At 42.8% G+C, this 17,547-nt stretch overlaps 1 protein-coding gene across 2 annotated transcripts; it reads right to left on the minus strand.

Annotated features, from left to right (window-relative positions):
- Positions 1–664: 664 nt before the first annotated feature.
- Positions 665–13,714, minus strand: LOC118385870 (ras-related protein Rab-17-like). 2 transcript variants are annotated; one of them, XM_035773056.2, is made up of 6 exons: positions 13,450–13,714; positions 13,106–13,330; positions 7,480–7,631; positions 6,711–6,836; positions 6,286–6,379; positions 665–4,052 (listed from the first exon to the last, which is right to left on the minus strand). In XM_035773056.2, the coding sequence occupies exons 2-6, from the start codon at positions 13,290–13,292 to the stop codon at positions 3,916–3,918; spliced, it is 696 nt and encodes a 231-aa protein (XP_035628949.1). In that variant the 5' UTR covers positions 13,293–13,330; positions 13,450–13,714; the 3' UTR covers positions 665–3,915. The 2 variants fall into 2 exon arrangements, with proteins under 2 accessions (XP_035628949.1, XP_035628948.1); XM_035773055.2 differs by having other exon boundaries at positions 13,106–13,714.
- Between the last annotated feature and the right edge of the window lie 3,833 nt (positions 13,715–17,547).

Below are 17,547 nucleotides of genomic sequence, written 5' to 3' on the forward strand. Positions count from 1 at the left end.
TAGGAGTGGGACGGCCAAGAGACAAGAGGTGGCAGAACCGAGTGCTCAGGTTGGGGTGTAGGGTTTGAGCATGGCCTGAAGGTAGGGAGGGCAGTTCGTCTTGCTGCTCCATAGGCAAGTATCACGGTCTTGTAGTGGATGCAAGCTTTGACTGGAAGCCAGTGGAGTGTGCGGAGGAGCGAGGTGTCATGGGAGAACTCGGGAATGTTGAAAACCAGGCGGGCTGCAGCATTCTGTCACCAACAGCGAGTTTCAGTAGTCTGGGCGGGAGATGACAAGTGCCTGGATTAGGACCTGCACCGCTTCGTGCATGAGGTAGGGTCGTACTCGACGGATGATGTAGAGCATAAACCTGCAGGAACTGCTTTGATGTTTGCAGAGAACGACAGGGTCACGCCAAGGTTCTTTTCACACTGGGAGTGAGACACTGGGGAGCGGTCAACTGTGATGGAGAGGTCTTTGAGTGGGCAGGCCTTCCCCGGGTTGAAGAGCAGCTCCGCCTTGTCGAGTTAGAGCTTGAGGTGGTGGGCCGACATTCAAGCTGAGATATCTGCCAGGCACGCATGTGCACCTGGGTGTCAGAAAGGGGGATGGAGAAAAGTAGTTGAGTGTCATCTGCATAGCAATGATAGGAGAGACCATGTGAGGGTATGACAGAGCCGAGTGACTTGGTCTATTTTGTATTTATTAGGCATCCCCATTAGCTGCTGCCTCTTCCTGGGGTCCAAACACATTAAAGCACTTACATTACATATACAACAAAATATTAAACAGTACATCATATAACATTATTACACCACTACATAACTACAATACAAAATGTATAATACCACCATACAACAATATTATAATGTACGCGTGTGCGTGTCTTTACCTTTGTGTGTGTCTCTTCACAGTCCCCACTGTTCCATAAGGTGTATTTTTACCTGTTTTGTAAATCTGATTCTACTGCTTGCATCAGTTACCGGATGTGTAGTAGAGTTCCATGTAGTCATGACACTATGTAGTACTGTGCGCCTCCCATAGTCTGTTCTGGTTTCTGGGGGGGTATGCATGTCTTGTGGGGTATGCATGGGTGTCTGAGCTGTGTGCTAGTATTTTAAACAGACAGCTCGGTACATTCAGCTTGTCAACACTTCTTACAGAGATTAACATTCATATCATTAATGTTAGCTCTCCAATTACTTTTCAGGGCCAGCCATGCTGCCATGTTCTGAGCCAACTGCAATTTTCTTATGTCCCTCTTTGTGGCACCTGACCACACTACTGAACAGTAGTCTATGTGCAATGAAACTAGGGCCTGTAGGACCTGCCTTGTTGATAGTGTTGTTAAGAAGGTAGAGCAACGCTTTATTATGGATAGAATGCTCCTTAGCTACTGTAGTATCAATATGTTTTAACCATGACAGTTTACAATCCAGGGTTACTCCTAAGCAGTTTAGTCACCTCAATTTGCTCAATTTACACATTATTCATTACGAGATGTAGTTGAGGTTTAGGGTTTGTGAATGATTTGTCCCAAATACAGTGCTTTTAATTTTGGAAATATTTAGGACTAACTTATTCCTTGCCACCCATTCTGAAACTAACTTCAGCTCTTTTTTAAGTGTTGCAGCTGTTTCAGTTGATGTAGTAGCTGACATGTATAATGTTGAGTCATCCGCATACATAGACACACTGGCTTTACTCAAAGCTAGTGGCATGTTGATAGTAAAGATTGAAAAAAGTAAGGGGCCTAAACAGCTACCATGAGGAATTCCTGATTCTACCTGGATTATGTTAGAGTGGCTTCCATTAAAGAACACCCTCTGTGTTCAGTTAGACAAGTAACTCTTTATCCACAATATAGCAGTGGGTGTAAAGCCATAACACCTACGTTTTTCCAGCAGCAGACTATGATTGAATATGTCAAAAGCCGCACTGAAGTCTAACAAAACAGCCCCCACAATCGTTTTATAATCAATTTATCTCAGCCAATCACCAGTCATTTATGTAAGTGCTGTGATTGAATGTCCTTCCCTATGAGCGTGCTGAATGTCTGTTGTCAATTTGTTTACTGTAAAATAGCATTATATCTGGTCAAACACAATTTTTACCCCAGAAGTTTACTAAGGGTTGGTAACAGGCTGATTGGTTGGCTATTTGAGTCAATAAAGGGGGCTTTACTATTCTTAGGTAGCGGAATGACTTTTGCTTCCCTCCAGGCATGACGTCACACTTTCTAGCAGGCTTAAATTGAAGATATGGCAAATAGGAGTGGCAATATCGCCTGCTATTCTCCTCAGTAATTTCCCATCCAGATTGTCAGACCCTGGTGGCTTGTCATTATTGATAGAGCACAATATTTTTTTCACCTCTTCCACACTCACTCTACAGAATTCAAAAGTACAATGCTTGTCTTTCATAATTTGGTCAGATATACCTGGATATGTAGTGTCAGAATTTGTTCCTGGCATGTGGGTTTTGTGATGAATGGGCCATCTGATTCAATGAATCAACATTTAATTGAACGTGCTCAAAGCTTTTTACTATCATTCTTCATATAATTTTATTTGTTTCATAGTATAGATTATTTAAATTATTATTTTAGTTTAGTCACATGATTTCTGAATTTGCAGTACGTTTGCCAATTGATTGGGCTGCCAGACCCATTTGCCATTTATTTTCCCTTATCCGTCTCAACCATACAATTTTTCAATTCCTAATCAATCCAAGGGGGTTTAACTGTTTTTTTCAGTAATTATTTTAATGGGTGCATGCTTATTAGTAACTGGAATAAGAAATTTCATAAATATGTCAAGGGCAGCGTCTGGTTACTCCTCATTACACGCCACAGACCAGAATACATTCTTTACATCATCAACATAAGGAACACAACAAACCTTATTATATGACCTCTTATATACTATATTAGGCCCAGGCTTTGGAAGTTTGGATTTCCTAGATATGGCTACTATATTGCGATTACTACATCTTATGGATTTGGATACTACTTTGAAGAAAATTTATGCAGTAATAGTAAAGATGTGATCAATATATGTTGATGATTTCATTCCTGTGCTATTTGTACCTACCCTGGTAGGTTGACTGACAACCTGAACCAGGTTGCAGGCACTGGTTACAGTTTGTTACAGTGAAGTTATTTCTTGAGTGGGCAGCTTGCTGAAAGCCAGTCAATATTTAAATCACCCAGAAAATACACTTCTCCGTTGATATCGCATACATTATCAAGCATTTCACACATATTATCCAGATACTGACTGTTAGCACTTGGTGGTCTATAGCAGCTTCCCCCAAGAATGGGCTTTAGTAGCCATTTTACTTCAATAAGATTTAACATGAGATCCTCTCTAAGTTTTACAGGAATGAGATTCTAGCCAGGTATTGCCATCACTGTATCATCAAAGGTATTATCTAAGTGAGTTTCAGAGACCGTCAGAATATAGATGTCATCTGTTACAAGAACGTTATTGACTATTTCTAGCACTTTTCTGGGTTGCTTAATTCTTTTTAATGCTTTACTGGGAAGCTTATCAGCAGTAGACTTGCTCATGTTATTTATATTGGAGCTGATAGTACATGGTGAGCTGCACACAGTGGACTTCCTACTAGGGCACACCACCTCAGTGCTAACATTGTAACTCTGGCTCATAGGCACATGAGTACTGCATAAAATAGCTGTAAGATAAACAGAGGTATTCGGTGCAATTGGGGGCACATAAATGAAGTTACTTACATTGTGTCTGCCGAAGCCCCTCAGATAACCTACATTTGATGCAGCATTATGACAACTCATTGTCACAATGGTGGGGATTAACTGAGTTGATCTTGGGTCATTGAGAAGTCATTGTCTTAAACTTAAATCTTTGAACATACAGTTCCTCACAAAAATATCACACACACACACAACACACATTAGGGTCCAATGGAGGGGCAACAGGATGCAAGAGGGTGCTGTAGGGTCTCAGAGCGGCGCAGGTTCACAAACTCTGTCTCCTGCCACTCTGTCAGACCGCTTTGATGCTCACTCGTACACCTCTTCACCCTGTGGGCTGAGAGAGAGAGGGATCACACACACACCGCATCCTTCTATATGCCACTCAGCACTTCCACAGCCAGTGTTAGTTACCACAACCACAAAATCACACCTGTTCTTATGTCTAGGTAATGAGAAAATAGGGAAAAAATTAAAATGTCTGATTATTTCTGGTCCAGTGAAAGATGACAACCGAGCTCGCTGCCCAGATTTACATAATTAGAAAGAGGAGATTCTCTTGATTAAAATGGCATCCGGCCTCCCGGGTGGCACAGTGGTTAAGGGCGCTGTACTGCAGCGCCAGCTGTGCTACCAGAGACTCTGGGTTTGCGCCCAAGCTCTGGAGGGTTTGGCCAGTAGGGAAATCCTTGTCTCATCGCGCACCAGCGACTCCTGTGGTGGGCCGGGCGCAGTGCGCGCTAACCAAGGTTGCCAGGTGCACAGTGTTTCCTCCGACACATTGGTGCGGCTGGCTTCCGGGTTGGATGGCGCTGTGTTAAGAAGCAGTGCGGCTTGGTTGGGTTGTGTATCGGAGGACGCATGACTTTCAACCTTCGTCTCTCCCGAGCCCGTACAGGAGTTGTAAGCGATGAGACAAGATAGTAGCTACTAAACAATTGGATACCACGAAATTGGGGAGAAAAAGGGGTAAAAAAAAAAATTTAAGAAAGAAAAAAAAGAAAATGGCATCCGACTTTAAAAAATCTAAATATACACATTGCGAGATATTTGGCGAAATAGACAGACATGCATAAACTATGGCAAGCAGCTGGTAAATATGGTCATATTATGAAACTGGGCTCCACGGCAGATGCAATGAACTAGTTTTTAATCAGAAAAAAGCATTGTTAAAAATGGCAAATGGATGGCAAATGTTTTACTTTTCAACATGGACAAAACAGAAATGCGTGTGAAGCAAACAGCTGGAAGCCAGGCTTTCTCCTATAGAGCTCAATTTCTATGGAATTGTCTGCCTATCCATGTGAGAGACGCAGACTCGGTCTGGACTCATCTCTTCAGTAGGTCCTATGATTGAGTGTAGTCAGACCAGGGAGTGCCAAGCTGAAAGGCAAGGCACTGGAGCAAGGAACCGCCCTTTCTGTCTCTGCCTGGCCGGCTCCCCACTCTCCACTGGGATTCTCTGACTCTATTACGGGGGCTGAGTCACTGGCTTACGAGTGCTCTTCCATGCCGTCCCTAGGAGCGATGCGTCTCTTGAGTGGGTTGAGTCACTGACGTGATCTTCCTGTCCGGTTTTGCACTCCCTTGGGCTTGTGCGGTGGAGGAGATCTTAATGGTCTGTACGCAGCCTTGTCTCAGGGTAGTAAGTTGGTGGTCTGATAATATCCCTCTAATGGTGTGGGGGCTGTGCTTTGGCAATGTGGGTGGGGTTATATCCTGCCTGGTTGGCCCTGTCCGGGGGCCACAGTGTCCCCAGACCTCCCCCTGTCTCAGCCTCCAGTATCTATGCTACAATAGTCTATGTGCTGAGGGGCTAGAGTTATGGTTGATGTAATTCTCCTGTCTTATATGGAGTCCTATGGAACCTTATCTACGGCTATGGAACCCTGACCTGTTCACCGGACGTGCTACCTTGTCCTCAACTTTCTCTCTCTCTCTCTCTCTCTCTCTCTCTCTCTCTCTCTCTCTCTCTCTCTCTACCGCACCTGTTGTGTTGACCTCTGAATGTTTGGCTTTGAAAAGCCAACTAACATTTACTCCTGAGATAATGACCTGTTGCACTGACCTACTGACCTACAACCACTGTGATTATTATTTCACCCGGCTGGTCATCTATGAACTTTTGAACATCTTGAAGAACGATCTGGCCTTAATAGCCATGTACTCTTATAATCTCCACCCGGCATAGCCAGATGGACTGGCCACCCACCAGAGCCTGGTTCCCCTCTAGGTGTTTTCCTAGGTTCCTAGCCACCGTGCTCCTTCATCTGCATTGCTTGCTGTTTGTGGTTTATTATTGGTATCTGTAAAGCACTTTGTGACATCTGCTGATGTAAAAAGGGCTTTATAAATACATGTGATATGTCTCACCAAGCATTGTTGCTTACTCACTTTTCTGTATCGACCATATTGTTCCATTATAAGAAATATGAACAATATATGCTTGTCTATCTGCTGCCCTCTAGTGGTCTATCATCAGAGATACACATTCAAAGCTGTCACAATTATGAATATCAAAGAACATAAATTGAGAAATATTTTCACACCTAGAGTGCCTGACTACTTACCAATAGCCAGCATCAGTTCACTGACTTGATTCCCTGACTTGGCCGAGGTCTCCATAAAAAGCAAGCCTCTGTCAACGGCAAGACTATGCCCTTCCTATGAAATGAATAGAGAGGATCAAGCATTAATCAAATATGAGTGGTACATTGCACTGCTGTCATGTGGTGACCAATGTGAAAGTACAGTACAATGTGTATGTGTGTGTGTGGTGGGGGAAGGGATGTTTATGTCAGATTGATCATCATATAGGAGTACCGTTAATATCCACATGGGACATTCTGTATGTCTCCCTACAACCTGGGTGAATGTGTTTGTTTGCTGTAATATGTACAGTGTATGTGGTGTGTTATAGGGGCTGGTGCAAGTGTGACTGACTATGCATGAGTGTGTATTTGTGTGTGTTGTTTGTATACAGTGAGTACAGTACCTGTAATGTCACCTGGCGCAGCTCTGAAAGATCCCCCTTGTTTCCTACTAGTACCATCACGGTGGAAGCCGGAATATAGTGCTTCTCCAGCTCCCGAAGCCACATCTGGGCCCTTATGAAGCTCTCCTAAACACACACACTGTGAGTGACAGAGGTATTGGGACAGTGACACATTTGTTGTTGTTTTGGCTCTGTACTGCAGCATTTACACTACCGGTCAAAAGTTTTAGAACACCTACTCATTCAAGGGTTTTTCTTTATTTGTACTATTGTCTACATTGTAGAATGTAGATAATAATAATAATGTCCCTTTATTTTATGGGAACAAAAAGTATTGGGACAAAATCACTTATGTGTATTAAAACAGTCAAAAGTTTAGTATTTGGTCCCATATTTCTAGCACACAATGATTACATCAAGCTTGTGGCTCTACAAACGTGTTAGATGCATTAGCTATTTGTTTTGGTTGTATTTCAGATTATTTTGTGCCCAAAATAAATAAATAATGTATTGTGTCATTTTGCAGTCACTTTTAGTGTAAATATAAATAGAATATATTTCTAAACACTTCTACATTAATGTGGATGCTACCATGGTTATGGACAGTTCTACATGTATCATGAATAATGATGAGTGAAAAAGTTACAGTTTGTGTTCGTGTGTTTGCATTTGTGTGTTAGTTTTAATAATAATAATATAATAATAATAATAATAATAATAATATAATAATATAATATAATATAATATATAATATAATAATAAGTTTTACTCGTTTGCTGATATCGTACACCACCAGTGCTGCATGGGCTCCTCTGTAGTACAGCGGGGTAACACTGTGGTATTTCTCCTGTCCCGCCGTGTCCCAGATCTCAAAGTGAAATGTGACATCACTCAGACACACCACCTGGGTGAAGTAGGCACCTGTGGGGACAGAATATACTGTGACACCAGGTAGAATGAAGACATACAGTAACCTACCCTAACAGGCAACATTCTTCAACTCGATCCCTGAGGTTAAGTACAATGACATACTACAATGTTACTCAAACTTTAATCCACATGCCTAATGCTAAATGAGAGTGGCCAGTTTGCCAACCATGTGAAAAAAATACAGTGGGGCAAAAAAAGGATTTAGTCAGCCACCAATTGTGCAAGTTCTCCCACTTAAAAAGATGAGAGGCCTGTAATTTTCATCATAGGTACACTTCAACTATGACAGACAAAATGAGAAAAAAAATCCAGAAAATCACATTGTAGGACTTTTTAAGAATTTATTTGCAAATTATGGTGGAAAATAAGTATTTGGTGAATAACAAAAGGGTATCTCAATACTTTGTTATATACCCTTTGTTGGCAATGACAGAGGTCAAACGTTTTCTGTAAGTCTTCACAAGGTTTTCACACACTGTTGCTGGTATTTTGGCCCATTCCTCCATGCAGATCTCCTCTAGAGCAGTGATGTTTTGGGGCTGTTGCTGGGCAACACGGACTTTCAACTCTCTCCAAAGATTTTCTATGGGGTTGAGATCTGGAGACTGGCTAGGCCACTCCAGGTCCTTGAAATGCTTCTTACAAAGCCACTCCTTCGTTGCCCGGGCGGTGTGTTTGGGATCATTGTCATGCTGAAAGACCCAGCCACGTTTCATCGTCAATGCCCTTGCGGATGGAAGGAGGTTTTCACGAAACATGGCCCCATTCATTCTTTCCTTTACACGGATCAGTCGTCCTGGTCCCTTTGCAGAAAAACAGCCACAAAGCATGATGTTTCGACCCCCATACTTCACAGTAGGTATGGTGTTCTTTGGATGCAACTCAGCATTCTTTGTCCTCCAAACACGACGAGTTGAGTTTTTACCAAAACGTTATATTTTGGTTTCATCTGACCATATGACATTCTCCCAATCTTCTTCTGGATCAACCCAAATGCTCTCTAGCAAACCTCCAGACGGGCCTGGACATGTACTGGCTTAAGCAGGGGGACACGTCTGGCACTGCAGGATCTGAGTCCCTGGCGGCGTAGTGTGTTACTGATGGTAGGCTTTGGTCCCAGCTCTCTGCAGGTCATTCACTAGGTCCCCCCGTGCGGTTCTGGGATTTTTGCCCACCATTCTTGTGATCATTTTGACCCCACGGGTTGAGATCTTGCGTGGCGCCCCAGATCGAGGGAGATTATCAGTGGTCTTGTATGTCTTCCATTTCCTAATAATTGCTCCCACAGTTGATTTCTTCAAACCAAGCTGCTTACCTATTGCAGATTCAGTAGAATACAGTGGAAAAGTCTATATACAGCATGTTCAAATGAGGTAGGATAAGAGATGTAAGGCAATAAATAGGCCAAGGTCGCAAAGTAATTACAATTTAGCAATTTAACACTGGGATAGTAGGGTGTGCAGAAGATTAATGTGCAAGTTGAGATACTGGGGTGCAAAGGAGCAAGATAAATAAATAAATACAGTATGGGGATGAGGTAGATTTGATGGGCTATTTACAGATGAGCTATGTACAGGTGCAGTGATCTGTGAGCTGCTTTGACAGCTGGTGAGGGAGATAGTCTTTCCAGTTTCAGAGAGTTTTGTAGTTCGTTCCAGTCATTGGCAGCAGAGAACTGGAAGGAGAGAAAGGAAAGAATTGGTTTTGGGGGTGACCAGAGAGATATACCTGCTGGAGCGCGTGCCACATGAGGGTGCTGCTATGGTGACCAGCGAGCTGAGATAAGGGGGGACTTTACCTAGCAGGGTCTTGTAGATGACCTGATGCCAGTGGGTTTGGCGATGAGTATGAAGAGAGGGCCAGCCAATGAGAGCATACAGGTTGCAGTGGTGGGTAGTATATGGGGCTTTGGTGACAAAACGGATGGCACTGTGATAGACTGCATCAAATTTATTGAGCAGGGTACTGGAGGCTATTTTGTAAATTACATCGCCAAAGTCGAGGATTGGTAGGATGGTCAGTTTTACAAGGTATGTTTGGCAGCATGAGTGAAGGATGCTTTGTTGCGAAATAGAAAGCCAATTCTAGATTTAATTTAGGATTGGAGATGTTTGATGTAAGTCCGGAAGGAGAGTTTACAGTCTAACCAGACACCTAGGTATTTGTAGTTGTCAACATATTCTATGTCAGAACCATCCAGAGTAGTGATGTTGGGCAGGTGGCGGTTAAGATATCGTTTAGGACCTTGAGCGTGGCTGAGGTGCACCCATGACCAGCTCTGAAACCAGATTGCATAGCGGGGAAAGGTGTGGTGGGATTCAAAATGGTCGGTAATCTATTTGTTGCCTTGGCTTTCGAAGACCTTAGAAAGGCAGGGTAGGATAGATATAGGTATGTAGCAGTTTGGGTCAAGAGTGTGTCCCCCTTTGAAGAGGGGGATGACCGCAGCTGCTTTCCAATCTTTGGGAATCTCAGACAACATGAAAGAGAGGTTGAACAAGCTAGTAATAGGGGTTGCAACAATTTCGGGTGGTCTATAGCAAGCGGCAGTGGTGAGAGACTTGTTTCTGGAAAGGTGAATTTTAGGAAGTAGAAGCTTGAATTGTTTTGGTACAGACCTGGAAAGGAAAATAGAAACTTGTAGGGTTCTATCTCTGCAGTAGATTGCACCGCCCCCTTTGGCAGTTCTATCTTGGTGGAAAATGTTATAGTTAGGGATGGAAATTTCAGGGTTTTTGGTTGTATTCCTAAGCCAGGATTCAGACACGGCTAAGACATCCGGGTTGGCAGAATGTGCTAAAGCAGTGAATAATGTTAACATGCATGAAACCAAGGCTTTTACGGTTACAGAAGTCAACAAATGAGAGCACCTGGGGAGTAGGAGTGGAGCTAGGCACTGCAGGTCCTGGATTAACCTCTACGTCACCAGAGGAACAGATGAGAAGTAGGATAAGTGTACGGCTAAAGGCTATAAGAACTGGCCGTCTAGCATGTTCGGAACAGAGAGTAAAGGGAGCAGGTTTCTGGGCACGATAGCATAGATTCAAGGCATAATGTACAGACAAAGGTATGAGAAGGAAGAGAGTACATTGGAGGTAAACCTAGGCATTGAGTAATATATAGAGAGATAACATCTCTAGAGATGTTTAACCTCTTGCGACGAGCAATCCTGTATCCGGGAGCGAAATTATAGCCTCAAGCTCATTACCATAACGCAACGTTAACTATTCATGAAAAAGCAAATTAAATAAAATAAATATATTGGCTCACAAGCTTAGCCTTTTGTTAACAACACTGTCATCTCAGATTTTCAAAATATGCTTTTCAACTATAGCTACACAAGCATTTGTGTAAGAGTATTGATAGCTAGCATAGCATTAAGCCTAGCATTCAGCAGGCAACATTTTCACAAAAACAAGAAAAGCATTCAAATAAAAACATTTACCTTTGAAAAACGTTGGATGTTTTCAATGAAGAGACTCTCAGTTAGATAGCAAATGTTCAGACTTTCCAAAAAGATTATTTGTGTAGGAGAAATCGCTCCGTTTTGTTCATCACGTTTGGCTAAGAAAACCCCCCGAAAATTCAGTCATTACAACGTCAAATTTTTTCCAAATTAACTCCATAATATCGACAGAAACATGGCAAACGTTGTTTAGAATTAATCCTCAAGGTGTTTTTCACATATCTATTCGATGATAAATCATTCGTGGCAGTTTAGTTTCTCCTCTGTACCAAATGGAAAAATGCATGCAGCTGGAGATTACGCAATAATTTTGACGGAGGACACCAAGCGGACACCTGGTAAATGTAGTCTCTTATGGTCAATCTTCCAATGATATGCCTACAAATACGTCACAATGCTGCAGACACCTTGGGGAAACAACAGAAAGTGTAGGCTCATTCCTTGCGCATACACAGCCATATAAGAAGACATTGGAACACAGCGCCTCCAAAATCTGGGGCATTTCCTGTTTGAAATGTCATCTTGGTTTCGCCTGTAGCATCAGTTCTGTGGCACTCACAGATAATATCTTTGCAGTTTTGGAAACGTCAGAGTGTTTTCTTTCCAAAGCTGTCAATTATATGCATAGTCGAGCATCTTTTCGTGACAAAATAACTTGTTTAAAACGGGAACGTTTTTCATCCAAAAATGAAATACTGCCCCCAGAGGTTCAAGAGGTTAAACCAGGTGATGTCATCGCATATGTGGGAGGTGGAACAACATGGTTGGTTAAGGCATATTGAGCAGGGCTAAAGGCTCTACGCTGAAATAAGACAGTAATCACTAACCAGTACTGTAATGGACAAGGCATATTGATATTAGGGAGAGGCATGCATAGCCAAGTGATTGTATGGGTCCAGTGAGTGGTTGGGCTGGCTGGGGACACGGCGATTCAGAAAGTTAGCAGGCCGGAGCTAGCAAGCTAGCATAAGGGCCTTAGAGGGACATCGCAATGGGGGAAAAGTCTGTTTTTGCCTCCTCGTGCGTTGACGTCTATAGACCAGTCATGGAATTAGTAGGGTTCCAAGGAGCAGAGGGGTCCAAGTCCAATTGGCAAAATGGGTAGTGGTCCAAGAAACTGGCCGGTGGATCAGCTAACAGTCCAATATGCTATCAGGCCACGGTTAGCAGAATGGGCCTTCGCGGGGCGTCGAGCCTGAGGGGCCTGTTGGGATCTTCGTGCAGATTATGTTTGTATTCCAGTCGTGAAGGATCGGCAGGGTTCCGTGCCCCGTACCGGCAGTAGAAGGGGTGTGGATATTGTAGCCGAGGAGTGGGCTTCAGGATCCCAGGAGCCCTAGCCGGGAGATGGGTCTAGCATGGGCTAGCCCCAGTCTAGTTGGTGCTTGCTCCAGGGACGGAAACATTAGCCAGGAGTAGTCAACCGAACTGGTGAGAGCTTTCCGAGCTAAAGGTTAGCTGATGACCGCTAGCAGTGATTAGCTGACTGATAGCTGGTAGCTAGTTAGCTAGCTAGCTTCAGTTGAGGTATTCAAGTTCGGGGGTAAATAGAAATACGTTAGAAAAAAAACAGATCCACACCACATTGGGTGAGGCGGGTTGCAGAGGAGAGTATTTTGAAGTTGAGGTTTAGGAAAAATATTAAAAAGAATGCGAAGAAAAATATATAAAAATATATATACACGAGACAAGACAAAGATGTCTGATGTCTGACTGCGAAGCCATCTTGTATTCAAATAACAACAGAGCAACAATGTTCTTGACAAAATATACCAGAGAGACAACTTAGCTTAGGGCTATGAAATAAGATACTACTATATAAAAAACAAGCTCCTGAAAAACGCTAAAAGTGCACAGCTGAAATAAGTATATAAGTATATACATATCTTTGGCACTAGGAGCATAATGCTGTAATAGCCATGCATATGATACCAATACACTTGTATCCACCCTAATACTACTAATGACACAGAATTATATCAAGTATATGTGTACTCACAGCCTACGGTGGGTAAAGTGCCTTTGAACTCATCCTTGCTGAAACGTATTGCCAGACTGGACTTCCCCACCCCAGAGCTTCCCAACAGCACCATCTTCACCCGTATTGTCCTGGTGTCTCTTGTTGGAGTTGTTGGCCCAGGTGACCGGGGCCCTGTTGATTCCCTCCTTTGAGTTCTCTTCTCCATCCAGAGAGGAGGGACACCCACAGGATACTCCACGGTTGCTGGTACAGACAAAGCCAGCGGTCATAGAATCCAAATATCTGGTGTTGTAGTTTCAGCTTTAGAACTCACAAGTACACAAGACGGTTAAATCAATCATGTGAAACCAGTAAAATCTTACAGAATTATGAAGGTTAGTCCTCTAATTTATCTTGTTATAGGTGAAGATCAAACCAAAGTCCAACGTTGGATCGCAGACCACAATATAACTTACTCGTACACACCTCACACCAGCTAGGCTGTAAAAGGGTAAAGCTAATAAAAATTCTGCTATCTGAAGAAACGGTAAATAAGAGGTCAAGATAAAGACAATACAAGTGCTAAAGCAAAAACAAGACTCATTTCCCCAGAGACAGAGAGCAGCTACAAGAGCAGTGTTGCAATTCTGATAAATATGGGATATGGCCTTTTTTTAAACTTTGCTTCTTTACTTTTACTTTTACTTCTTTACTTTGGTTTCTGCATAGGACACCAAAATAAAGGAATTGAAACTTAATCATGCTTTTCAAAATACCCACAGTCACGTGGGATGCTGGACTGGTTTTGAAAGGCATCATACACATATAGCTTAACAATTACATTTATTTCAATGAGAAATACAAAAAACAAGAGAGTCATTTCACTGGCTACTACTTTATTGTTGATTATAATAAAACAACTTTAACACAACCATCATACACAAGCATCATGTCCTGCAGGAATGCATGGCCTGATTTTTTATGTGGTTTGTTAAGAAAGATTTATGGAAAACCTAATAATATCTTGGCCTGAAGGACAATGTTTGGTATGCTGACCACACCGCCTGCGTCTGGTGCGCGAGCGGTGCAAAATAAATGTACACATGCATGTTATTCAATCATTGCACCCACACTGCTCGCGCACGTCCGGTAGCCAGGCACTAAACTTGCTTCTATTTGTGAAGCTTGATGCGCTGCAAGTCCAGCCTCTCCCATCTCCTCATTGGTTTTTAGGAGCATATACCCACGTGGGTGATTGAAGGATGAACTGAGGTCCACACACCAGTCCAGTTGTTGGTGGTAATGCACCTTAAAGACAGTTGCCAACTACCATATAAAGTCCAAAGAAGAAGAAGACTGAAGGAGGAGAGATTACTGGAAACTAAATTGTGATTAGTTCCAGGTGCTGCAGGTTAGTGAGGGGTGGGGGGTTGTGAATAAATGCCTGGTGTTTCCCTGTGTCCAGCAGATGGTCGAGTTGGGGTCCTTGCTGGGTGGACGGATAGTCTATGTATCGGTCAAGATGGTGAATGGCGAGAAGGGGAGTGTGAGAGAGTCTTGGAGGTCGGAAATGGTGGGGAGAAGTGCGGACGAAATGGAGGAAATTTTGAAAGATTTGGTGATGCTACAGCTGTGCTGGAATGAGAACAATATAGGTCTCAGTTCTGATGGTATGAAGCGGGAGGATGAGGGTCAAGGACCGCAATTGCCGATATTGGAAGGACATAGGAAGAAGAGAGATCATGATACAGAAAGCAGTGGAGCGTCTAGTAAAGAAAGCATGAAGAGGGTCAAGGTAGGAAGCAAGAATAATGATGTGTTGGAGTGGAAAGTGGTGATAGTGTTTGAGACCACAGGGCCTCACTTTCACCCTATCCGACTAACTAATGCCGTAGAGAAAGAGGCAAGTGAAGTGAAATTAGCTTGGTTCATTGGAAATGGTAGATTGTTAATATTGTGTGGTAGCCATGGAAAAGCTTAATGGGAAGAAGTTTAAAAGCTGTGTCCCCGGTATTTATGCTAGTTTGAATGGAACGATCACTGGGGTCCCAATATATATGTCGACGTGTGATATTAAAGAAAAAGTGAAGGGGGGCAAAGTGATTGAGGCCAAAAGGTTGATCAGAAGGAAAGTGGGTCAAAGAAGTGAAAACTTATCAGTGATGCTGAGGTTTGAGAAGAGTACAGATAGGATTCCTTAGTTTCATTGTTTGAGAATTTGGCCCATATACACTGTGTTGTTTTTAAATGCTAAAGAATGGGACATGCAGCTGCTCAGTGTAAAGGAAAGAAACGATGTGCCAAGTGTGGAGGGGAACATGATTATGGGGAATGTGGAAGCAATATGAGGGTTATTTTGGGGGAGAACACCTGCAGCATTTGGTGGATGCCAGGTACAGAGAAAGGCTAGAGATGCTCAGAGATATAGGATCAGTCATGATGTATCATATGCAGAGGCCGTAAAACAGATTGGTAGAACTACCGACAATGATGAGACAGCCTATAGTGAGGAGGTCAGAGATCTTGCCGTGTGCTGCCAGGAAAACAACCTCTCCCGCAACGTGATCAAGACAAAGGAGATGATTGTGGACTACAGGAAAAGGAGGACCGAGCACGCCCCCATTCTCATCGACGGGGCTGCAGTGGCGCAGGTTGAAAGCTTCAAGTTCCTTGGTGTCCACATCACCAACAAACTAACATGGTCCAAGCACACCAAGACAGTTGTGAAGCTATTCCCCCTCAGGAGACAGAACATATTTGGCATGGGTCCTTAGATCCTCAAAAGGTTCTACAGCTGCATCATCAAGAGCATCCTGACTGGTTGCATCACTGCCTGGTATGGCAACTGCTTGGCCTCCAACCGCAAGGCACTACAGAAGGTAGTGCGTAAGGCCCAGTACATCAGTGGGGCCAAGCTTCCTGCCATCCAGGACCTCTATACTAGGCGGTGTCAGAGGAAGGCCCTAAAAATGGTCATACTTCAGACACTCTAGTCATGTACTGTTCTCTCTGCTACTGCTCCAGGGCACCAAGTCTAGGTCCTAAAGGCTTCTTAACCGTGTCTACCCCCAAGCCACAAGACTCATAAACAGCTAATCAAAGGGCTACCCAGACCCCTCTTTTACACTGCTGCTACTCTCTGTTTATTATCTATGCATAGTCACTTTAACTCTACCTACATGTACATGTTACCTCAATGACCTCGACAAACCGGTGCCCCCGCACATTGACTCTGTACCAGTACCCCCTGTATATAGACTCGCTTTTGTTATATTACTCCAGCTGTTTAAATATTTGTTACTTTATTTTTTTAAAATTACGTATGTTTTTTAATTAACATATTTTTCCTTTAACTTCTTAAAGTATTGTTGGTTAAGGGCTTGTAAAGTAAGTATTTCACTCTAAGGTCTACTGTTGTATTCGGCGCATGTGACAAATAAAATTTGATATGATTTGATTGTCCTGGCATGGTTTTGAGGCCTGTTCAGAAATCTTATGCTCATAAATGTGCAGTGTCAAAGGACACTTTGATAATGAATAAAGTTGATTTCATGGCTTTTATTGGTAAGGTTATCAATACGACTCGGGTTGTGGAAAGCAGAAATGCCAGGTTGAAGGTTATTGTGGAGACGGTAAAATAAATATTTGGGGTATCAGATGTTACTGTTGAAATGGTTGTTGACATGCTGAACAGAGTGGACGTTAACCTTTGCCAAATGTTCTAAACAGCGCTTTGTTCAGGAGTGCAAGGGTGAATTGACATAATTGCATACCAGCGTTTCACAGAGTCGGCGTTCCCTAACGGAAATATGCAATTAACGCAGCAATAGGATCTCGCTAGCTCGTGATTGGCTCTGCACACCTCCTTGTCTACTCTGCCCACTGATTCATTTAATCCTGTTGGAAACGACAGGCTGTGGTCTATCTTGGTTCAGTTATCTTTGGTTTAGTTGTATTCGGTTATTTATTCGAAGACTTCGTTAAACAAGGTAATGTAGCGGATACACCTTCTCCCTGTCACAATTGGAACATCAAAACCAGTACACTATAAAAATGACTGTTTTTTGTTTATTGCTAAACGTTTAAGAATGGTCAACCCTGTAGTCTCCCTAGTCGAGATATCTCTCAGGTTCCTTGCAAGACATGTGGCTAACACCAGAGGGAGTCATTGCTTGTATGCCAAGTAGAGTTATCATTTTTTGAGAGGTTTCCAAGTTTGAGGACACCCAGGACAGTAGCTAGGTTTCCATCCAATTGGCGACACATTTTAATGCGAATATTGAAACATTCGCATTAAGAAAATGTGAATTCTCACCAGTGGTGTTTCAGCCTAATTAATTTATTGCGGATACAAATCAGTGCAACACCATATCATCACCGTGTCTCCCAAGTTTACTTCGATATGTTATCAATATTTGTGCAAAAAAGCGTTTCCACCGGAATTTCTTGAACAATTAATTTTACCAACACAAAAAGATCCC

Source organism: Oncorhynchus keta, chromosome 7, assembly GCF_023373465.1.
Source record: "Oncorhynchus keta strain PuntledgeMale-10-30-2019 chromosome 7, Oket_V2, whole genome shotgun sequence".
Taxonomy (NCBI): Eukaryota; Metazoa; Chordata; class Actinopteri; order Salmoniformes; family Salmonidae; genus Oncorhynchus; species Oncorhynchus keta.